The 23,775-nt window shown below is 30.7% G+C and overlaps 3 protein-coding genes across 3 annotated transcripts; 1 reads left to right on the plus strand and 2 right to left on the minus strand.

Moving 5' to 3' along the window:
- Positions 1 to 2,958: 2,958 nt before the first annotated feature.
- On the minus strand, positions 2,959 to 4,328 carry LOC140183115 (putative disease resistance protein RGA3). The gene is made up of 2 exons (XM_072231129.1): positions 3,827 to 4,328; positions 2,959 to 3,023 (listed from the first exon to the last, which is right to left on the minus strand). The coding sequence occupies exons 1-2, from the start codon at positions 4,326 to 4,328 to the stop codon at positions 2,959 to 2,961; spliced, it is 567 nt and encodes a 188-aa protein (XP_072087230.1).
- Positions 4,329 to 8,287: 3,959 nt separating this feature from the next.
- LOC112789512 (NAD(P)H-quinone oxidoreductase subunit T, chloroplastic) lies at positions 8,288 to 9,506 on the plus strand. Its single transcript, XM_025831441.3, has 2 exons — positions 8,288 to 8,810; positions 8,919 to 9,506. The coding sequence occupies exons 1-2, from the start codon at positions 8,479 to 8,481 to the stop codon at positions 9,343 to 9,345; spliced, it is 759 nt and encodes a 252-aa protein (XP_025687226.1). The 5' UTR covers positions 8,288 to 8,478; the 3' UTR covers positions 9,346 to 9,506.
- A 313-nt stretch (positions 9,507 to 9,819) lies between these two features.
- On the minus strand, positions 9,820 to 16,636 carry LOC112789511 (ran-binding protein M homolog). Its single transcript, XM_025831440.3, has 10 exons — positions 15,908 to 16,636; positions 15,670 to 15,816; positions 15,499 to 15,585; positions 14,795 to 14,840; positions 14,256 to 14,332; positions 13,517 to 13,679; positions 12,162 to 12,230; positions 11,423 to 11,482; positions 10,631 to 10,717; positions 9,820 to 10,366 (listed from the first exon to the last, which is right to left on the minus strand). Exons 1-10 carry the CDS (start codon positions 16,354 to 16,356, stop codon positions 10,091 to 10,093), a joined length of 1,461 nt encoding a protein of 486 aa, XP_025687225.1. The 5' UTR covers positions 16,357 to 16,636; the 3' UTR covers positions 9,820 to 10,090.
- Positions 16,637 to 23,775: the final 7,139 nt, after the last annotated feature.

Genomic DNA, 23,775 nt, shown 5'->3' on the forward strand with positions numbered 1-23,775 from the left:
TTCAATAATTATTAATTAATGATAATTTAAAAATCAAAATTACCAATTGATGACAAGTTAATTAGTAATTGATTGATTGAATGTTAGTTATTTAATAAAATTGTTAATATTTTTTTCTTGGTGATATATATATATATATATATATATATATATTGTCTTCTACTAAAGTTATCATACTTTAAAGTAAGGTCAGAAGTGAGTTAAATCAGTTCATGAGCCAGTTTAAACTCGACTCATTAATAACTCGATAAACAAAATTCATGAGTTGGTGAGCTAAACTTGAGATTGAAATTGAACTCATAAATTAAATGAGTCGAACTTAAACTTAGATAAGCTTAACTCATTAACTCGTAAACTGGCTCGATTATATATATACATTATATATATGCATATGAAATAGTAATACTTAATTATATATATATATATATATATATATATATATATGATGTTAATTATTTAAAATTTTATATTTATTTTTTATATATAATTTTGATGTAAGACATAAATAAAAATTTATAATTTATTGATAGATAAATAATATATAAAATTGATCTTTTTAAATATTTTTTAAAATATACAAGTTATAATTTATTAATATAAAATTATAAATTATGTTTTTATTATTTGAGTCAGTTCGTAAGTTCGAGTCAGCTCGTGAACTTTGCCGAACTTAAGCTTAAAAAATAAGTTCGATTATTAATGAATTGAATCGTGAGCCAAGCTCAATTTTAGTAAATCGAGCTTGAACTTGGTCTAACTCGACTCAACTCGGCTCCCTTCCAATCTTACTTTAAAGTGATAGTGATTAGTGACAACTCTTCAAAGGATAATCCGATCCTATACTCCATAGTATTCCCTGCTTAAATCACATGACTAAACATGGGAGTTTAAGTGATTGACTTAATTATTATTTTGTTTTGGTCAGATTGCTTAGTTAATTATACATGTAGAGAATATTGCTGGACTAAATATAATTGAAGCCCAATTCCCTAAAATTTGTAATGGTTTGTAATAAAATCTTTAACACTATTTTTTATGAAGTCCTTGGTAAAGTGGGAAATTAGGAATATACTAAAAAATATGGCTCAAGTTATATGAGGATGAAACAATTCATAAAAAAGTTATGGGAAGAATCTTACTGGTAGTTGGTAGTGTACATAAATACCTATTTACGTTTCTTATTGCATAATAAAATAGATATATATATATATATATATATATATATTTTTTTTTTTTTTTTCAAGCCCAATTACATATATTATTCATTTATTTTCCCTCTGCTGTGCATGATTGTTGTTATTCTATGTTATAATTGCTGCACACTTGTTTTTATTTTGGTGAAACTAATTAATAAAATTATGAAAGAACGAGAAAAAATGAAAAAAATTTTATATTGTGTTATTTTTTTTATAAGAGAATAATGCTATTTATTTATACTAATTACTAGTCAGGAATTGGTTTTACATTATATTTGAGATTATCCAAAAGCTCAACTTGTTTGATATAGGTTGAATATTTATTGTCATCATTTGAAATTGAAAAATTGGTTCTTGTATCATAGTAGAGAGCATCCGTTCAAGTTCTTTTCGGGACTTTGGTGGATATGATGAACAAGGAATAATAACATCTTTAATCCTCATGAAACTTGGCCTCCGGAAAAAGTGATTTGTCTGTCATTAACTTCAGAAAAGAAATTTAGGAATATTTTTTAATTACAATGTATGTCCCTTCCCTCTACTCTAAATGCTTTTTGGAATCTCCCATTTATTGGTACTTTTAAGATTAATTGTGATGCTAGTTATTTTTGGTTCGGATAATAGTGTTGGTTTTACTTGTGTTATTAGAGATTCTAATGGGAGTTGGTAAAGGGAGTGTTTGGGAATGATTGAAAGTAATAGTATTCTTCAAGGAGAATTGTTTGCTATTTGGAGAGGATATCTCTTAGCTTAGGATGTGGGTCAACGAGATGTTATTTGTGAGATGGATTGTGTGAAAGCATTTAATCTTGTTACTCAAGATGGTTTTGGGTTTATTGATCCATTGGTGCTCAAAATAAGAGATATCATGCATTGGAATTGGCGTGTTGACTTTCGTTTGATTATGATAAATGTAAATACAGGAGCAGATACTATGACAAAGATGGCGATGAAGTTACAACTTTCTCATGTGGAGCTTCATTCTCATTGGCAGGAATTTAAGAGTAGTCTTAAACGGGACTGTCCCTCTATTTAAGCAGTTCCTTTGTTTTGTTTTTCTTTGTTTAGTTTATTTCAGTCACAAAAAAAATACTAATTACTAAATTGATTTTGATTTTTGAAATAAGATAAAATAATCAGAATCTCTAGATGATTCTATAAGAGAAATATAAGCATAACTAACTTAGAAAAAGATAAACATAACAAATTTTCTTTCTAGAAGAGAAAAATAAGATAACAAATGAAAATAACACAAAAATTTAATACTAATCAACATGGTATTGTTCATACCTTGACTCGAGAACGAGGCCGGGACCGACAAAGAACAAAGGGCCGGCCTAAGAGGGGCCTCTACCCTCTACTCGACCTCTCCCAAGAGGTCGGATACTACTAAACCGACACGGTGAAGCCAATGCTTCTAGAAAACAATGAGTGAGAAAGATAAGATCTCAACAAACTCCCAAAGATATAAGATAAGATAAGATTATCGCCTCCAGGAAGATCATCGAACTCTACTATAAATACACTGGCAGTTCTTAAGTATAACTCACGTTCTAATCTACTAAAAACCTGCCTAAATTCTTTATTAACTTAAGCATCGGAGTCTCTTACAGGTACCACCCTCAATCTCCTCACGAGGAACTCGGATAGGCAACACCTCAACATCGATAAGTCGATCACTGCCACTCAAAAGGACCTGGACCTCATGTTCAGACCCGACTCAACGGTTCAGATAACCCTCGAAACAGTATTCATCATAGCATCAATTCTTTTTGAGTTTTGATTGCAACCAAGGTCCAAGATCATCTTCCTTCTTCCCATCATCATCTGAAACAATAAATTCCCATAATGAATATGTCCAACATAATAAAAGGTACTCTGTCTTTTTTATGTTAAAATGTAGCACTTGGGTAGTAAACTCAAAATAGCTATATATATATATATATATATATATATATATATATATATATATATATATATATATATATATATATCATGTTTATGACTTCAATAAATATGTGGGTGGATCTAATACGTCATTGATTAAAGTCATACTCAGAGAAACTTTAAGATAGAAAATGCATCTTGACTAGGAAAATAAATTAAAAGGTTGTCATTTGTATTGTCAAAAAATTACGGAATAGATTTTGTCATTCTAACAAATTTGTTTAAGGGAAAGTCTAGGGGGTCAGCAATTCTATTAAATTTTGGCCAGCATATAACCAGCAGAGAAAGGTGAGCCATTGGATGAAATCTCATACCAATTTCACACCATTAAATCATCATTGATGGTTAATTGATGGCTAACAATTACAAAAGTTGCTGTCCCCTAGTATTGCTCTTTGTTTAAATATATATCCTACCAATAATCTTGGAAAAATATTCTCATAAAGATTATGTATTTATATTGAAAATAAATAGACAGAGTGTGCGCTTGCGGTGAACAACACATCATTGGAATAAAACTTTTTTTTTTCAAAAGCCTTCAAAAATCAAAATCAATAAAAGATCATGCACTAAATCGTGCAATTTGAATATATATACACCACCATAGTCAACAAAGTCCTCAAGAAATGATATTGATTGTAACTCATATACACATTCTCTGACTAGATCATCTACTGGTTTACCTTTTTCTGGTAGTGGAAGAAGACCAAGTGCCTCCCAAGGCAAAGATCCTAAAGAACTATTGAAGTTATAGTCCTTTGGGTAAAGGGAGAATAATGCAAAAAATCCCTTTAAGTGCCAAGGTAACTGATCATAGCTGAATTTAAGTGCAGGCAAGACATCACTTTCTTTTTGTTCAAAATTCCAAATCTCATTGTCTTTGACACCAAATTTTAAGAACAGTGAACTCCCTAATGTTCTCTGTGCCAATGGAAGCCCACTACATTTTTTGACAATGTCTTCTCCAATTTCCACCAATTGTGGATGATTCTTTTCATCTCCTTGTAGGAATGGCCATTTGAGATGAGATAGACCATGTAAAATGTAGAAGGAACCATTGCTCATCATGCTACGAATTAAGCGGCTACGTGTAGTCACTAGAACTGTACTTCCTTCAGCACCAAATTGCAACAAGTTCCTCAACTCTTCCCACTTGACATGATCTTTATTCCATACATCGTCCATGAGGAGTAAGAATTTTTTATCGGTAAGTGCATCTCTGAGATGTTTCTGTAGCTGCTGGACATTTAAGTCTTCTAATTTGCCTAGGTTAGTTGAGGTTGGAGTAGATCTCAAGATTTTAATTATGAGTTGCTTAAGGTCAAACTCATCAGAAACACAGACCCATATCTTTAATGGAAAAACACCATCTATGATGGTCTTATCAACCCCACAATGGAGACAACAGAGACACTTTTACCATCAACCTCATTGCTTTTCTTTAACAAGAGGTCAATGATATTATCTTTATCATCATTTCTCTCTTATGCACAACACGTCTTTCAACGTGAATGATCTCAAGGCAAAACTTATTCCTATCAGCTGCAACCTTGTCTAGCTTACCTTTGATTTCTTTGATCCGATAAATTATCCTACAACGGAAAGCAACTGGGTTGGAGCTTGAGAAGCATGTTCATAAGCCTGAGAAACGAGCTTCCCTATGAGTAGTGATTCAGCAATGCTGAAGATAAATGACTCGGCCATCATGTATTCTTTTTTTTTTTTTTTTCTTTTGGGTTTGTAATTAAGGGTCAAGGAGGAGGAAGGGAGTGAATTATGTTATGTGAGGCTAAATGTTAGGTTATACAAAACTCTATTTATTGATACGGTGAATGCATACTGCATTCTTGCATTAGTGATAACTAGTAGAGAAGAAATATTTCTTACTTGCATATCTCTTGTTGGAGAATGCTCCATAAAAACGCCTAAAACATGTTTTTAAAGACATTTATATGCCATATTATTACTGAACTTATAAATGAACCAATTATTTGTTAATATCTTAAGAAATTAGAATAAAACCAATTTTTTATAACAATAACATAAATCTAATTGTTCTCAAAATCATTTTTTTTTATTTTTTTTTAAATAAAAATCAGGGATATATTCATCTTTTTATCAAAAAATTTAAACATGATTCGATTTAGATTGTGTAAATTGATAGGATCAAATCAGGTATAATAATTATAATGCGGATAATTAGATTTATTATTGTTGCTATATAAACCATTTTGATTTAGTTTATTAAAAAATAAATTATTAACCGATTTAACAAAGATGTCTAATAATATCATAACACATGTAAACGTCTTCAAGAAAAAGACATTTTTAATGTCTTATCGAAGTGGTCTCCTCTCTGCTTTACTGGTTACAACTTATAAGCTGCGCGATTCTCGTCTATTATCCGTTATACATTAATAATTTTACAATTAAAATGTGTAACATGTTACTCTTTTATTATAATTGAAATTAAATTTTTTCTTCCAAAATGAAAGACTTCTCTCTTCTTCTCTCCCCTTTCTATATCTCTCCCATTTTTTCACTTATTCTATCTTTTTTTTATCATTATCAATGACTAATTACAAATTTAATAATTAACATGTGCAACATGATATTTTTTAATTGCAATTAAAATTAAAATTAAAATATAACTATATTATTATATTAATAATTTAACAATAAAAATGTGTCACATAATATTTTTATTAAAATTGAAATAAAATATTTTTCTTCAAAATTAATAATTTATTTCTTCTATTCTCTTATGATCTTATCTATCTCTCTCTTTCTTTATTCTCTCTATTCTTCTCATTTTATATATAACTTATATTTTATATTTTATATTTTATATTATTAATTTGACAAATCAAAATGTATCATGAGATATTTTTTCGTTATAATTAAATTAATTTTTTCTCTAAATTTAAAAAATTCCCTCTCTTTCTTCTTTTTCTTTATCTTTTTTTTACTCTTTCATTCTTTTATTTTTTTCTACTTTTCTATGCACAGAAAAACAAAATTAATAAAATAATATAATTTAAATAAATTCATAAAATTATAAGAAATACGTTAAATTTATAATTAAATATAATTAAAAACTAATTATACAATATTATTCACATAAAAAATATATTATTCTTATTATATGCATATTTTTTATTTAATTTTAAATTTTAACTGTTTATCTTTGTAAATGATATTTTTACTTCTCTTCCTTTAAATATTTATTACATATAATTTATAGAAAATATGATGTTATAATTAATAATTAGAATCAAGATTCAACTATTTAAAAAAAATTAGTTTTGAGTTAATTTTTAACTATTAATATAAAATTTTTATACTAATATCTAATTATATTTTTATATATACAAAGAGAATAATATTATTTTTAAATAACAAGTATGAAAATGAATTATTTTTAATTATGCAATAGACTTAATACATAATTAAATGTAAAATTATATACATTAAATTCTTTTATAATGAATATTAAAATTAATTATTAGTAAAAAATTAAACTCTTTCACATAAAAATAATAACTAAAAAATTTATTATTAATTTTTTTATCTACATAGATCCTGTTCTTCTTAGTCGACGGGCATAGATCCTGTTTTTCTTAGTCGACAGGGACTTTTGTTCCCTACGACTTTTTTATAAAAATAGTCTAATTTTATAAATTTTTTGTACTATAATATATAATATCATGACAAAAATGACATAATTTTAAAAGATTTATATTCTCATTATTACGAACAAAAACACATTATATTCTAAGTTTTGAGCATAAAGAAAAGGTTATTAACATTTGAAAATTCCTTTCTTGTCTTCTTTTGGATCGATTATATCCTTTACCATTCAACTTCGAAATCACTTTAAAGAATAGGAACTAGGAAGTAAACTTTTAAATAAGAATTTAATTTTAATAATTGTGAAAAAAATGTATACATATATTACTTAAATATTATCACGTTAATGAAAATAAATATTTCTACATTCACCAAATAAATAGGTAGCCAAATTAACACATCACATTTAAATTCTTCAAAATAAAAGTGGGCAGAAACCATTTGGCAACGTTGATTTCACCAGCACATATGAACTCAGCAAAATGTCAATTGATTAAAACTGATATATCAATTAACATAAATATTGTTTTAATCTTTTTGAGATTATTTTTGTTAAAGAGAATTGAATGTTTTTGAAGGTTAAACTGAATACATAACCTTCTTGTAATAGTTCATTGAAAAAAGAAATGAAAAGAAAAACGAAACATAGAATAATATGCAAAAGCATAACAAAGGAGCTCAGTCCACATAGATCTGGACCAAGAAGCCTGGTTTGATCCAACACTTTTGGGACCTTATATATTCATGAAAAATAAAAGAAAAAAAGAGAGAGAAAAGAGATGGGTATGACTGCAATGAGTAGGGTAGGGTAGAATTTAGACTCTATCCTAATCCTACCCGCGGGTTAAAAACTTTCTTAAAATTCTACCCTATCTTACTCACGGATTGAGAATCTCTCAATCCTAACTCTACTCGCACCCTAAAGTTCTAAATTCTACCTGCAGAAACAAAAATTTTTTTCAAATAAATATAAAATTCAATCATTCCAAATTTTATACATATTAATAAAATAGAAAATAAAAAACTAAGTACAAATTAAAATTAAAAACAATAAAATCTTAAAGAAATCCAACATAAAATTACAAATAATATGATCATCAACTAGTTTAGTGATTATTTCAAATTTTTATAAGAAAAAAATTATGAGTACAAGACTCACTTTCTTCACTACATAGATAACTTTTACATATATATTATATAATATATTAAGGATAAGGGTAGGATAGGGTTGGATATACTCTAAATCCGTACCTTATCCTACCCGCAAGCAAATTTACACCCTATTCTATCTTACCCGCAGCGAGTAAGGTAGACAACCCTACCCGAACTAGTTGATCCAGGTTGAGTACCAGTAAGTAGGGTATATATTGCCAGCCTTAAAAATAGAAAATTTTTAGAATAAAATAATATTTTCAACATATATGTTATTTTAAAATTAGTATATTAATTTAAAATTACGTATAAACTTATTTTTTAAAATATATTTATTCAGCAACTAAAATAAGATACAATTTATTAGATGAGTTAAAGGAAAAGAAAATATTTATATGTTTATTTTGTGATTAGCCTTATTTGAGTGCACTTTGAAGAGTGTGAGTGAGAGCCACAGAAAGTAGAATAATTATGCGCCACGTAATTCTCTCAGCTTGCAAAACCAGACAATTCATTGTCATCCCTTATTCTCCCATCCTATAGAGTATCAGCAATGGCTTTCACTGCGACTCCTCAGATTTTGTTACACAATCCCATATTAGGAAGAGGAGCAAGGTGGTTGAGAGGGAGAGTAACACCATCCACAAACACCGATAATAATAATAACATTAGTTTGCAGGTGCGGGCTTCCAAGGGCCCTGGCAACAAAAGAAGAGCACCCCCTTCCCCTGGAGTGGACACAAGAATCCACTGGCAAAATGAAAATGATGGTTGGGTTGGAGGTAGTAACAAACAACAATCCACCGCAGACAATAAGAACCCTAAGAACCTCTTAGGAGAATCATTTGCTGATTTGCTCAGCGCTTCCTCAGGTTCCCATTACGAGTGAGTCAGTTACTTACTTATTCAGATTTTAACTAGAACACGCATGCAAGAATTTCTCAACTTATTCATAAATGACTAATTCATGAATGAAAACAACAAAACAAACAGATTCTTAGGAGTATCGGCAGATGCGGATTTAGAAGAAATCAAAACAGCTTACCGGAGATTATCAAAGGAGTACCATCCAGACACAACTTCTCTGCCTCTCAAATCTGCTTCAGAAAAATTCATGAAACTCAGGGAGATCTACGATGTTCTTAGCGACGAAGAGAGTCGAACGTTCTACGATTGGACTCTGGCTCAAGAGGCTGCAAGCCGCCAAGCAGAAAAGATAAAAATGAGATTAGAGGATCCTTATGAGCAACAACTCAGAAGCTATGAATCTGTTCCAGACATGGTTGACCGTCTTGGTGGGAAGAATATGAAGCTTAGCGATCAAGCTGTTTCTGCCCTCACTATTGATGTCTTCATCATTGTTTTTGCCATTTGTTGCATCATTTATGTAACAATATTCAAAGCACCATATTATTATTAGATGCATACATAATCACAGTATTTTTATATTGTAATTTGTAATTGTTATAATGTAATGCAGTAGAATCAGATATAGGACTATACATCATTGCCACATTTAAGGCAAGGTTTCTCCATTGTTAACTCTCTTTTAGCAATGATAACATCGTATATTTCCTTGTAGTTGCAGAGAAAACTAAAATGCTAGAATCAAAGGAAAAGTGGGAGATACTTATTTTCTAACGTGACATGTAGTTGACAGTCGAAGTCAAACACCATAACCAACTTGCAATTGGCATTGCTCAAAGTCTAACTGTTTCTTGTTACAGCATCAAACTCAATCGTATTTCATGGTTTGGCTCTGAACGTCACGAACTCAGGATTCAATACACAAACTATCATAAAGCCTAAAGTTTACACTGGAATACGATGGACATGTATTTATATATGCTTCCAAGTTCCAAACCTGCTTAAATTTTTGAAATTTCAGCACAGATTTTAACTTTGAATTTGAATCTTTACTTAGTTCAATTTTTCATTTCCATTGTTTTGCTGATGTTTTAGTTACAATCTTACATGCACATAGAGAACCCCCTCTCAAATGACAGGAAAAAGTATGCACCAAGTAAGAACTAAGAAGGTGGGGGACTCTACAGTATAAGAGACGTTTATGATCAATTTTTGATAACTTGGCATTCTAAAGAAACCCGGGCAATATTAACAGCAGAGAAAGAATGTGAATAGACCATATCACCAAATACTAGTCACTAGCCTCTTTTACCACTGCTAAGCACTCTATGAAGTTGGAAAGCTTCTCCCTGCTCCCCACTCAAAGATCTATTCTCCAAGCAACAAGCAGTTAGCTGTCTAAGTAACCTCTCAAGATATGAGTGCAAGCAATTTTTGGACTCTTTCATGTTGGGATTTGTTGACAAGATCAACGCATTGACTGTGTCAGCTACAACTTCACGTTGTGAATCTTTTAGAAGATAACCTACAGGGGATTCCAGTGGTTGTTCGTATGCCAACAAAGCAACACAATCCTGCAGAAAAAGAAATATAGAATTCAAAGATAAATTTAACTAACTGTACTACCAATAAGATGAACAGAAATAATCTTGTGAAGTAATCTCCAGCAATTGTGAAGGCTTATATTTGAGGGAAGAAGAGACTGCTCATGTTTAGCATGCACGAAATAGACCAGAATGATTATTTGCTATAACCAAACCAGGCCCTATGAAATTCGAAATCAGCCAGAAATAATTGGTGTAGCAGCAATGATTTTAGTTGTCGGTAAAGAAATTCACCTGAACTAGGTCCTCAAAGACAGGCAACCCAAAAAAGCTTGACAACTCTATTCTTCCATATTTGACAGCCTCCTCCAGTGCTCCAATCTATTTATACCAGAGAGGAATGCAAAAGTGTTAATTAAGTAATTCTCTACCCAATACATAGGAATTTTAAATAAAAGCTACATACCAAATTGAATCAGTAACAATCGATAATTATAATAATAATATCAATTAAGCTTGACTATTACACAGAGCATCAGTCGCAGAAACTATCACCCGAGCCTCACATTCATACTACTATTAAACCATTAAAAAGCAAAACAAAAAATATAATATCTTAGCTGCGTTTGTTTACAGGGACCGGACACTGAGACAGGGACATAGAAACATAAAACCGTGTTTGACAGATGAAATATGGACAGAGACATTATGTCCAGAGACACTGAATTAATGTATTTTGTATCTATCCTGACAGGAAGAACAGAAACACTAACAAGGAACACAACTTATTTTTTATTTTTTCTTTCATTATTCTTGTTAATTTTTCATAATTATACTTTTTATTATTATATTTTTTTTCTCAAAATTTTCGAATGAAAAAAAAAAGAGAATAAATTAGATTTTCATAATTTGTTCTATTTTATGACCAAACAGAATACAAGAACACTAAATTGTGTCTCTGTCCTTTATGTCTTGTTCTCAGTATCTTGTTTTGTCCTGTTCTCAGAAATAAACGCAGCCTTATATGCTAATTCAGTTGGGAAAGCTTCTAATAGTGAAAAACATGAAACATTAAAAGGAATGTACCCGAACTAATTCAATAAACTTCTGACAATGAAGCAGAAAGCACATAGCTGATGTATTGTCCTGCAATAACCAGGTTGATAGTCATGTCTAGTGAGTTAAATACAATAAAAGAATATTCTTAGACAATAAATATCAAATGAAGAATTTCACACACAAGTTGGTCTGATGATATTTGGAATCATTTAAAAATAAAAGGGAAAATGGTAGACCTATGTCTTGAGGACTAAAGTATTCCAACATGAATATCATGGTCAAGTTGGCCATGTATTGCCACGTGTGTGTGTGTGTGTGTGTGTGTGTGTGTGTGTGTGTGTGTGTGTGTGTGTGTGTGTGTGTGAGAGAGAGAGAGAGAGAGAGAGAGAGAGAGAGAGAGAGAGAGAGAGAGAGAGAGAGAAGAGAAGGGGGGACTAGAGCCAACTGGCAAAGTCTAGCCATCACAAATTCTTATGAAATCAAGTCTTCAAACTAAAATAAAAGTAATTTGACCAATAGAAGAAATCAAAGCAGAGGGCGACCACCATTATATTCAGTGTAATGCAGAAGTATCAGCCATTATGAGCAGATATTACTTACGATAACAATCAGATTAAGTCTATACTTATTACACATACATCGAAGATCATTTAAGCCACAGCAGATTGAATCGAATTACATTTAAATTAGTAAAATTAGGAAGCTAGCTTAGCAACAGGATAGACATGCAGGATATACAATATAATTATAATCTGAAACAGCGCACCTCAACAATCTGGGGATACCATTCTCGCAATTTACCAAATGCAGTATCAATCTCCCCATCCCTGATTAGCTTCATTGAAGAGAAAAGGTGTAAGCCATAAGTTTGTACATCAGCTAGCATATGTAGCCAGGAATCATATAAACTATTTAGGGAAGAAAAATAGAAAGGTAATCTAACATTATGGGTACTTTATTACATGGCCACTGACTAGAAGTTCTAAATTCTAAAAAAGCAGAGACTCTACATTGAAACAAGAGATTGGATTTATGATGACTAATAATACATTTGATAATTACTCACTCCACTAAAACATGATAGAAAAACCTCCATAAAAGGGACAGAATTTTGGTTTTTTTTTTTTGGGGGGGGGGGGGGTGGAATCACAACTGAAAATTACAGAATATTTTTTTTTCAGTTTTCATTTTTTATTGACGTGTTTATATTGATGATAACAAAAATGGCCCATGTTTACATTATTTCCTGTGTCAAATGTGAATCCACCTTTTTACCATTTATATAAAATCCATGAACACCATCCAGATGAACTAAAAGATCTCGTACTTTTCCCACCTTTAGAAGATTCAGTGCAGCAGGTATGATTACATTTAGGATATATGCATGCCTCCAAAAGAGTCTAAGTGGTTTCATTAAAGGATGATGTTGACAAAAGAAATGAACCAAACTATATTAGAGCAAAAAAACTTCCCATAGTTCCAAGAAGAGGGATCACAAGAAATTTTTGAAAAAAAAAAAAACAATGAAAACAATTTGACATTTTTGTTTCCTTTTCTTTGTGATTTATTTCGGATGCTAGCTTAGAGCTTGTTTGGATGAACTTCTACGAAAAGATCTTTTTTTAAGTTATCTTTTTTTAAAAGATCTTTTAGAAAAGTAAAGATAGTTTTATGTTTGGATATCTTATATAAAACTATTTTTTTTATCTAACAATTATGTTTGGCTATAACAATATAAAAGTACTTTTTTTTGTTTATTTATTATGTTAAAAATATCTTTTTTTAAGTAAAAAAGATCTTTTATAAAAAGATGTAAATTGTAGCTTCTAAAATAAAAATATTTTTTTAATTTTTCTAGTGCTTTTACTTTTACTACTAAAATTTTGCCAAATATACTAAAAAATAAAAATCTTTTTCAATGAAAAAAGATCCTTTCTAACAACTTAATGCCACCCAAACAAGCTCTTCCTCTCTTAATTTCCCTTCTTATCTAGTAATGTCATTTTCTTATCAAACATTTTCCAGTAATTATTGATGAAAACATACTAAATCACACCCTATCTAATATTCCCATGTTTCCTGTCCCAATAATACATGCTAGAACAAAAGTTGATAGCCTACCTGCCGGAGAGTCTTTCGGTGATTCAATGCATACATTATTTCCTGCTCATCAACCCCATTCTCCTGAGCTATATATATAGGAGGAACAGTACTTCTACTAGCCACATCAAATGAATTCAAGGTATCTTCGTAGCCATAGTGTAGCAGGTAAGAACGGACAATTCTGACAATAATATAAATTGTAATATATTATTACCTATTTATTGCTTTTGAAATAGTATTGGTTGGCAAGAAAGTCATGGATGTCACTTGGTGAAATATATTAATTTCAACATTTGTAAAGAATGGTTGGCAAGAAAGTCATGGATGTCACTTGGTGAAATATATTAATTTCAACATTTGTACAGTATACAACGCAAAGAAATACAGTATACAACATCAGAGAAGGGGAAAGTTTGGGAAACAGAACAGGTTAGTCAGTGTCCATATTAAAGTTTTTACACTAACTAATAACTAAATTTCTCAAAACCACTTAGTACTACTTCAAACTCTTTATTAAAGTTATGTCATTTGACCCGAAAAGAAAAACCAGAAGCCATTGCTAGCAGAGACAAAGCTATAGACAAATGTAACATAAGAAATCAGCACTGAAAGATCCCCACACATACAAATAAGAATTTTTCATCAGTTGACACTTGTGTAATTTTACCCGGCTACCAACTACACATGAAGGTCCAAGAATAATCCTAGATATGAAAGACACATGAAAGAAAGTAATCTGGAGGCAGTTTTGTCTCACCCGTAACTAACATTTGATGTCAGAGGCAATTCCTCTATTTTCAGTTGTTGCTTCATTCTTTCTTGCACTTCAAATTCCTAATCCAAAAACATATAATAATAACTTCAGTACTTTTAAAATTGAAGTGTCATATGACCATGATTCTGGTTAATGTAGATAATCACAATGAAAACATGTCATCTTTGCATCCAAGTATGATCCTGTTCATATAATTAGTGCTGTTTCACAACAATTTTAGTCATCATTTTCTTTTAAAAAATGAGGAAAGATATTGAGGGGGAATTTATAAGGGAAATAATTAAAAAAGGAGTCTCAGGATGTTCTTGTTTATGCTTAATTTCTCAGAAAAAGTGCTCTTTAGATTTTAAAGGAAGAACTTAAATCTATGTAAACTGTTTGAATAATATTCTTAAACAATTCAACTCAGGAAATGATAATTCCTTTTAGATGCCACAGAGAATCGCTTCTAATAAAATTGACTACAAGTCTAGGGTAGGATGTGTACACTTGAATGAACAAAATATAAAAATGGTTCTTACCTTTAGGTCAAAGGTAAATGGTTTCTGCCCAAAGTTGACATGCACCCTGTCAGAGATAAATGAAACACAGTCCTGTAAAATTAAATTCCTCAACTAATGATCAAAAGAAGCTGCCATTCGAATATTAGTAATTACTGTGTCTTGACAAGACGAGCCCTCTTAAATGAAGGAAGGGATAAATAACTAAGAATTGAAATGAGGAAAAATGCTAAAGACGGGGGTGGCAGATTCAGCGGAATCATAATCGGATCAATTAAACACTGAAATAAACTACTTCCCCTGCCCATATCATTCACTAAGCAGACCTCTCATTTTTTTTTTATTATAAACAACACAAAACAGTATTGTACTCATAAAATAATTTGTCAGGGCTTAAAACAGATTTACAGCTATTGGCTCTTTTATGTTTTCTTATCAAATGCCACTCATAACATAGTTCAGCTTTATGAGTTGATAATAGACTGGCACATTCATTTAGTGAAGCAGAACTGAAAATTCAAAGGTAAACAAATGCATGCTCAGCATTGGATTGACAATTTAAGATTAAAAATAACTACTAAAATCTCAATGCCGTTTACTATTATACTCAGATTGATGACTTCATATATAGCAAGTAGAAACACCTACTACATTGGAAAATAAATAGTGTGTGATAAAAACAGGAAGAGACGGTTAATACTAGAATTCATGGTGATAGAACATACTCTTCATTTTGGCTATGAACAGCAATGGTAGGAAAGAGTGGACCCTTCATGTCCTTGTAAACTGTGCCAACAACTTGCCCATTTTTACTGACATAAAACACAAAATCTTGTTATGTAACAGAAACAGAAAGAGAAATGGAAAAAGAAAAACCTAGTGGTTGTGGAAATTACGTGAAGAAGAATTCCTGGGCAGCATAGTTGATTCCAGCGCCAACAATATCGCCAGATGTATAGGTAGGGCCGAAGGGTTCCCCTTTGCCATGTCCACGATAAAGAAGCCCATCATCCCCGTGATATCCACAGCTATTGGCCTCCCACCTATTCAAGAAATCGAAGAATCAGAATTGCAATTGAAGACTCTACTTGTAATTGAAGAGACGGAGAGAGAATGGAAATGAAGAACTCTCACCCGGGCTGCCTACGCATCTTGAAGGACTCGGAGGTGAAGCCGATGGCAATCTGGCCCTTGGCGCCGGCGTCCTTCACATAAATCTCGAAGTAGTAGAGGAGCAGCTTCGTGGGAGCAGCCTTGTTCGCCTGAATCACGCCGACGTCGTGGCCGTGAAGGTTCACATTCGTGTACTTAACTGACAGCTTGTCCGTCGACACCACCACGAATCCGCCGGAGCTGTTGATGGTGTTGAGCTCGCTTGGGGCCTCCTCCGCCTTCTCTTCGCCCTCCTCCGCCCCCGTCCCCCTCCGCCGGCACACTTCTAGAAAGTACAGCCCCAGATCTCTGCCTTTCTCTTCCTTACTGCTGCTGCTGCTGTGGTGGTGGTGGTTGTTGTTGTTGTTGTTGTTGTTGTTGATGATGTTGATATTGCTCACCCCGTTGCTGTTGCTGTTACTCTCACTCATCGCAAACCCTAGCTCCCTTGATTCTACACGATTCTTTGTTTTCGGTGTTATCTCTAATTCTATTGTGCACGCAATTCCATTCAATTACACAGTAGCGGAATCAATAGTTTCGTCTCCCTCCCTTCGCCCCTAAACCTTTCGTTTTAATTCGTCATTCGGTTACTCACCTCACCGAGTCACCGTCTCTCTCTCTCTTTCTCTCTCCTATTTCTTTCTCATTTTCTTCCCAATTCCTGTTTACCAAACAAGGCCTTAAGGACATGACTATTTGAACAAATATGTAGACATATTAGAATAATTTAATTTTAATGCACATTATAAAAAATAACTATTATTTTTATACAAAATTTTATGATATCAGATTAAAATTTAAATATATATTAAAAATAAATTAAATAATATATATTTATAAATATATATAAAATAATTTTATAATTATTTTTTATGTATATATAATATTTTTATATTTAAAAAAATAAAAATAATTTTTAAAATATTTATAAATTTAATATATATTTTTATCTATTTATAAATATTTATATTTATTTATCTTTTTATTATATTTATATCTATTAAAATTATTTAAAATATTAAAAGTAAATTTATTAAACAGATTTTTTATAATTTTTACTTATAAAATTTTTTTAATTTAACAAATATAATTACTATCATTTTTAAAAATCTGTCCTAAAAAAGTAGATTTAATAAGTTTTTCTTTAAATACTAAATCGGACCTTTATACAAAGAAATGTTCCTACTGCCTACATGTACTTTGGGCCGTTAGTTTTTTTTTAACTTTTGACTTATGAAAAGTGATTGTATTAATATCTGGTGTAATTTTTAAAACCAAATTGTAACTTTTTAAGAAGCTATTTTGGAGTTTATAGAGAAGTTAAAAAAAAATGACTTCTCTCATAATATTTTTATTTTTCATTACATTTCTATAAAATAAGCACTTTTAGAGTTAAAAATCCAAACACAAAATAACTTATTTATAAGTTACTTTTAACAGAGTCATTTAATGTTTAAGTTATTTATAAAAAAAAGCTTAATTAAATTAGTTATCCAGGCCTTTGTTGTGTATATTGTAGGTTCATGGTCATGGTACGTGACTACATTCAGCCATTCAAATTCATCAATTCTCTTTAACACTTTTTATTTTTATTATTGAGATTGTGATGGTATTTTTAAATAATGTGAAAAATTGGTGTGATTTTTTTTGTATAGATGATCACAAATTTTATCTTTAAATTTGTGGTTTTAATTTTTTTTAAAAAAAATTTACAAATCTGACCTTTAAATTTATATTTTAACATTAAAAAATTTTTGAAACATGCTAGGGAATTTTGAATTTTTTTTTGTTTTACTTACTCTCAGTTTTCTATTCCTATCCAAAACCGACACTCGGTTTTCTACTCTATCCAAAATCTGACTCTCAGATTTTTACCTCTACCATGAACTTTCAATTTGTAGTTTTTAATTTAAAAAAAAATAATTATCTCAATATCCATAAAAAAATATATCAACTTTCGATAACTATGTATAACACACCTCTTCAATCTATTACCAAAAAAATTAGCCTTCTCTTAACAGTACAATTAAATATTCTTTAAAAGTGATCCTTTATTCAATTTTTTTATTACACTAATTTATAAAAATAAAACAAACATATTAAAATAGATTTTTTTTAATTTAAATACAAATCTACAAACAGATTAACTAAAATTAAAATTTTAAATTTAAATGTTATAAATCCTAATAAATCTCAAATAAAATCTTAAATATTTCAAATCAGATTTTTACTAATAAAATCTTCCCTCTGGGAAGATTCAAAGCTACAGTGCCTCCCACTCCTCATCTTCGTCTTCTCTCACGGCCGCGCACCTTCTCTGCACGATCTCCTCCTTCAACGACGCGCACCTCCCCTGCGCCGCGCACACACCTCGCGCCTCCTTCATCGATGTGCACCTCCCCGTCCCTGGTCTCCTTCCTCGCGCCACGCACAACCGCACTTCCTCCTGCGCCTCTTTCGTCGGTGCATGTCTTCTCCGGTCTTTTCTCCCGCGTCACACTCTTTCTCTGTCTCTGGTTATTCCTTTTTGTTCGTTTAATACAAAATTCTATTTTTTTAATTTAAGCATAATATTAAAAGTGTTTGTGTTTTATTTTTTTTTAAATGTTTGTGATTATAATTTTTTTGCATTCATATGTTTGATTTGAAAGTTATAATATTAACGTAATTTAAATATATCAATACTTAATTTTGGATGTATTTATGTTGTTCATTATGTTTTCATGTCTATATATAAGTTTTTTTACATAAATTTTAGATGTATTGATAAAATATTTAGAGTGCATTTTTTTAATTTTGGATGTGTATTTGAGTCTAGCTTTTCTTTCTCTTATGTGTAATTTAGAACCACTACTCAATAATTTAGATGTGTCAATACATAGTTTTGGATGTGTTTATATTGTTTATTTAATTTTAGAAAACTTCGCTGATTTAGTGCACAAAAAGTTGTTACAAATTTTATGGTTTGCGAAAAATCAATGCATTGCAAGTGGTTACAAATTTTACGGTGACAAGTATAATAATAAATTAAATAAAAAATAGTTTTTTAAAAATAGGAAACATAATTAATTAAAAAATTAAAATAATAAAATATTAGATTTTTTGTGACTAATAAAATATTAGATTTAAAGGCCGAATAAAAGACAATATTTAAATGTTGAGTAGCATTTTTCTTCTCTTGATTATATACATCAATCAATCGGCGAAATTTTTTTAGAGTAAAGTAATAAATAAATTTTTAAAAATTTATATTTTTGATAAATTAGTTTTATAAAAAATATTAATAAAGTCTTTTAAAATAACATATGTGGAGACACTCCTTTTAAATTAACCCTTATAATTAAAATAAAATGTCTGAATTTGAACTAATTTATCCGCAGTTTATTATCTTAAAAAGTTTTTTGGTATTTTTTTAGAGAGTAATATGTCTAAAATGTAAATTTTTAAAAGTTTTTTTATTATTTTATTTTTTTTATATGAAAAAAGTAATTGTGATTTATGTTATTATTATTATATTTTTGTATAATATACTAATATAAGAAATAATTGGTATAAGTAAAAATCTTAAGTATTAACTTTAAATAAGATAAAAAAATTAAATAAAAATCGTAGGTGATAATTCTCAAAAAATAAAATTATTTTTAAAAAAATTGTGACTAACGATTTTTATTGAGACGAATATTAAAAAAGTATATGGATATCAATAATTTCTTTTTAGAAGAATATCAAACATTTAAATAATAAAAATAAAATATTATTCTAACATAGTTAGTAACTATTAGCAATTCATTTTTCATTTTTAATTTAGTGCTTGTTTGGGTGTTATTATCTTGATAAAAAAAGATTTAAGATTTTTTTTATTTTTTAACGTGTTTAGCAAATTTTTAGTAATAAAAGTAAAAGCATTAGAGAAATAAAAAATATCTTTTTTGAGAAATTGTAATTTACATCTTTTTTTAAAAGATATTTTTTTCTTAAAAAAGGTATTTTTATATAATAAATAAATAAATAAGTACTTTTATATTGTTATACCTAAACATAATTGACTGATAAAAATATCTTTTTGTATGAGATATCTAAATATAAAATTACTTTTATTTTTTCATAAGATCTTTTAAAAAAAGATAACTCGAAAAAAGATCTTTTTTTAGAAGCTCACCAAAACAAGCCCTTAAAGTGATCATACAACGCATATTTTTTTTTTCTATCTATCTTTTTCTCTTGGTATTACCTTCCTAAACCATGACAGAAAGTGGAGAGAATTTAACTGATTTCATTTCTTTGAGTAATAAAGAGAGTGATGATATAAGAAGAGGATATAAATGGGCTATTCACAACTGTAATAATAGTTTGGTTGAAAGACTTTTTGCTGAAAAATCATTTTTAACCATTTTTAACCAGAACTATGGATGGGGGACTCAAAACAATCTGGAGAGAGACCAATAGGGTTTTAAGTAAAGGAGATTTATCACAATCAATTCCAATTTTTCTTCGATAATGAGTAGGATGTTATGAGAATTGAGAGAGACTCCCCATGCCTTTTCAAGGACTATGCTCTGTATGGCCAGCGCTGGAAAGAGGGGTGTGCATTAGAAAATAACTAATAAATGAGATACCAATATGGGCCCAAATTTGGGAGTTTCCGAAATATTTAAAATGCTGGAAGTTGCTCGAAAGCTTGGTGAAAGGCTTGGTAAGGTGATGGATATGGGACTGTTTGATGTTAAAGGGAGAGAGACACGTATCATCAAAGTAAGGGATGGTTATTAATGGAAATCAAGTTACAAAAGACTCTCTTAAGGTTACTGGTCCTGACAAGTCTCCAATTGGAGTGATAGTTTGGTATGAAAGGCTAGAGATGGTGTGTACATATTCTGCAACTATAGGTCATGACCATAAAACATGTGTTGTGTTTTGGGAAGATATAAAAATAAATAGGATAAGATAGGAGAATAGGTCAGAACTGGTCAAATTGGTATAAAAGTAGAGACTAAAGAGAATGAAGGGAGAAATGGAGAAAAGAGCTTTCAAGTGGGCTAACCTCTTCGCAGAAAGAAACTGCTCGCAAACTGCCTGGTAGATAAATTTTTAAACTTGAGTGTCAAAGACAAAAAAAATAAAATCCAGGAGTCAAGAGTCCTGTCAGGAACGAAAGATGTGATGAGAAAAAGAAGAATGATAGAAGTATAGAGGATGCTATGGTTATAAGCTCGAATCAAATTCAATTGGGAGGAACAAGTAGTTCCCAAACGAAGCATGCTAACACAGGGGTCCTAACTGAAAATCGCATGCCAAGTACTCCTGCTTCTGAATACTCCGTCAAATGTTAAAAATTAAAACAGATGGCTAGATTAAACCATGGAAGGATAGAGATGCTATCCGGGACTTAAAAAAGGATGGAAGATAAATTGGAGATAGTTTTAGAATCATTAACTAGAGCAGTTGTTGGAGATATAGATCAAGAGACGGTGGTGGGTGCCAGTCATTCAGTGGCACCCAATGCACCATGAGAGTCCTAATGTGAACTATCGAAGTTTGGAGAGACCTCTGACAGTCTACAATCTTAAAGGGATATGCCAATCCCACTCTTTCGAGGTGGTACCAATTTCAGATGGTAGAACGTAAAGTTAGATCATGCAGATATCAAAGTTTTATATTAGTGGACAAGAATGAAACATCAGGAGGAATGACTGTAACATGAAAAGATCATGTGGAGGTACACATTCTGTTTCAAAACTCTTTTCCATAATTACTTCGGTTAAAGATGAGAATAAGAATGTGAATTGGGGGTTGGTTAGAGCTTACTTGAACACTAATGAGTTGATTCGAATCAATCAATTCGAAAAACTCTCTTCTCGACTTCAGCAATTGAAGATAGTTTTATCATCTTGGGTGACTTCAATGTAACTACAAATTATGGAGAAAATGAGGGAGGGAATATGAGGTCCGATGCTTTCATTAAAAATTTCAATCGTTTCATTGATGATAATCAATTGGTTGATCTTAAGATGATAGGACAGTGATTCACATGGTGAAATAAGAGGGCTAGGGAGGTATTAATTAGGGAGAGGCTTGATTTTTTATGGCTGGAATCTTGAAGAGAGACTTGTATAAATGCAGTGGTAAGAAGATTATCAGAGAATTGTTTGGATCAAGCTCCTCTCTTACTTGATTCGAATCCTTCAAAATGATATACCAAAAAAAATTTAAATTCCAAGATTAATAGTGTGAGATGGAGGATATAAGAGCACTGATAGCAGAAGTTTGGAGTATGAAAGTTAATGACTCACTTATGTACATTTTGGCACAGAAATTAAAGTAATGTAGGCACCGTCTAATGCAGTTGCAATAGCAAAACAAATCCAACTCTAAGAAGGTAACTAAAGAATTAAATTTTAGGTTGGAACAATTAAAGATAACGTGTTATTTTGGTGGCCAGAAGTGTTAAAGGTAGAAAAAAATTGGAAGATGAGCTATCAAACCAGAGCGTATCTCACGAGATTGTCCATATAGAAAAAATCATGGAGAAGGTCAATCTCTCAACAATAAGGTTGAGGTAATCGTGAGACGAGTAAGTATGATTGATTTTTAACTACTTGACATAATATTGGAGTGTTGTGGAAATAAAGCGGAAAGTGAATTAGAGTAGAATCCCTTATGATAGTTGCCTAATTACAGATTAGTGAGAATCTAGGATAAAAATATTGAGATATGGAGTTTAGGATTGCTTAGTTGCATTTTATCCTGCCTTATATTGTATTTATTTAGCATTTTTACCGTACTGAGAATCCATGCGTTGGGAGTTCTCATTCCGTACATATCTATTATTTTTCAGATGCAGGTCCTGGTGCTCTGCAGTGAGTTAGAGTTTGTCTGAAAGGCGACGAGTTTATTCTGATTCTATTTTGTACTTTATTTAGCATCTCTTCCCTTATTTTGGAAAATCTTTAATGATATATGTGCATATATTTCTTTTGAAACTTGCCTATAGAGGCCTTGATGCATATTTTGAAAGAGATAGGAAATGCTATTGTCAACTGATTTTTTATATCTGTAACATTAGCCAACCTCAACTTCGCAAGTCGTGACTAATGGCTATTATACTTATGTTTACATATATCCTGTCTTTATTCTATTCGTCCCTCAATGTTTTATTATGTTTCCATTTTTTAAATGCGTTTTATCTTCTTCTTCGTCGATACGTGAGTGTTTCCGATCGCGATTTTATTTTACTCCTTTTTAGACTTATCGTTTAATATTTCTTTTCAATTATATATATGTATTATAAATTCACTTTGAGTCGTACCACATTATTATCATTGAGTTATGACTCGAGCATAAGGAATTGAATATTAGGGTGTTACACTATCAAAAGAAAAAAATTTTTGAAAGAAAAATCAAGATGTAAATGGCTGAAAGAAGGGAATAACAACACAAAGTTCTTTTATCAGAAGATCCAAGCTAGAAACTGAAAAAACAAAATATGAGGACTAATTCGGCACGATGGTGAGATGACTTCAGATCCATAAAATATTGCTCTGGTGACTGAAAATTATTTTAAGAAAATATTTTCATCAACTAACCCATTAGAACATGGTAACATATTCAGCGATTTCAGTCTTCTGGTTACAGCTTTCATGAACCAGAGGTTAATAAGATCAATCTCTATGGAGAAAACCAAGAGATCCACTTTCAGCGTTTGTCTTCAAAGTGCTCCAAGTGAGGATGGCTTCACAACACGATTTTTTCAGTTTTATCGGGATATTGTGGATTATGATATTTTTAAGGTAGTTCGTAACTTATTTGGTAGAGGTAAAATTTTCAAGGTGTTTAATTATATACACAAA

The sequence above is a fragment of the Arachis hypogaea genome, chromosome 3 (genome assembly GCF_003086295.3).
Source record: "Arachis hypogaea cultivar Tifrunner chromosome 3, arahy.Tifrunner.gnm2.J5K5, whole genome shotgun sequence".
Lineage (NCBI taxonomy): Eukaryota > Viridiplantae > Streptophyta > Magnoliopsida > Fabales > Fabaceae > Arachis > Arachis hypogaea.

Bases quoted from the DNA above. Each gene is read 5' to 3' on its own strand.
- LOC140183115 (XM_072231129.1), bottom strand. From the start codon at position 4,328: ATGGACGATGTATGGAATAAAGATCATGTCAAGTGGGAAGAGTTGAGG. The intron at 3,024-3,826 runs GTAAACCAGTAG...TTATTGTTTCAG, and splicing joins TCTTCCACTACCAGAAAAAG to ATGATGATGGGAAGAAGGAA.
- LOC112789512 (XM_025831441.3), top strand. From the start codon at position 8,479: ATGGCTTTCACTGCGACTCCTCAGATTTTGTTACACAATCCCATATTA. The intron at 8,811-8,918 runs GTGAGTCAGTTA...CAAAACAAACAG, and splicing joins TCCTCAGGTTCCCATTACGA to ATTCTTAGGAGTATCGGCAG.
- LOC112789511 (XM_025831440.3), bottom strand. From the start codon at position 16,356: ATGAGTGAGAGTAACAGCAACAGCAACGGGGTGAGCAATATCAACATC. The intron at 13,680-14,255 runs GTGAGACAAAAC...TATTATTGTCAG, and splicing joins ACATCAAATGTTAGTTACGG to AATTGTCCGTTCTTACCTGC. The intron at 10,367-10,630 runs GTGAATTTCTTT...CTTTTTCTGCAG, and splicing joins TCTTTGAGGACCTAGTTCAG to GATTGTGTTGCTTTGTTGGC.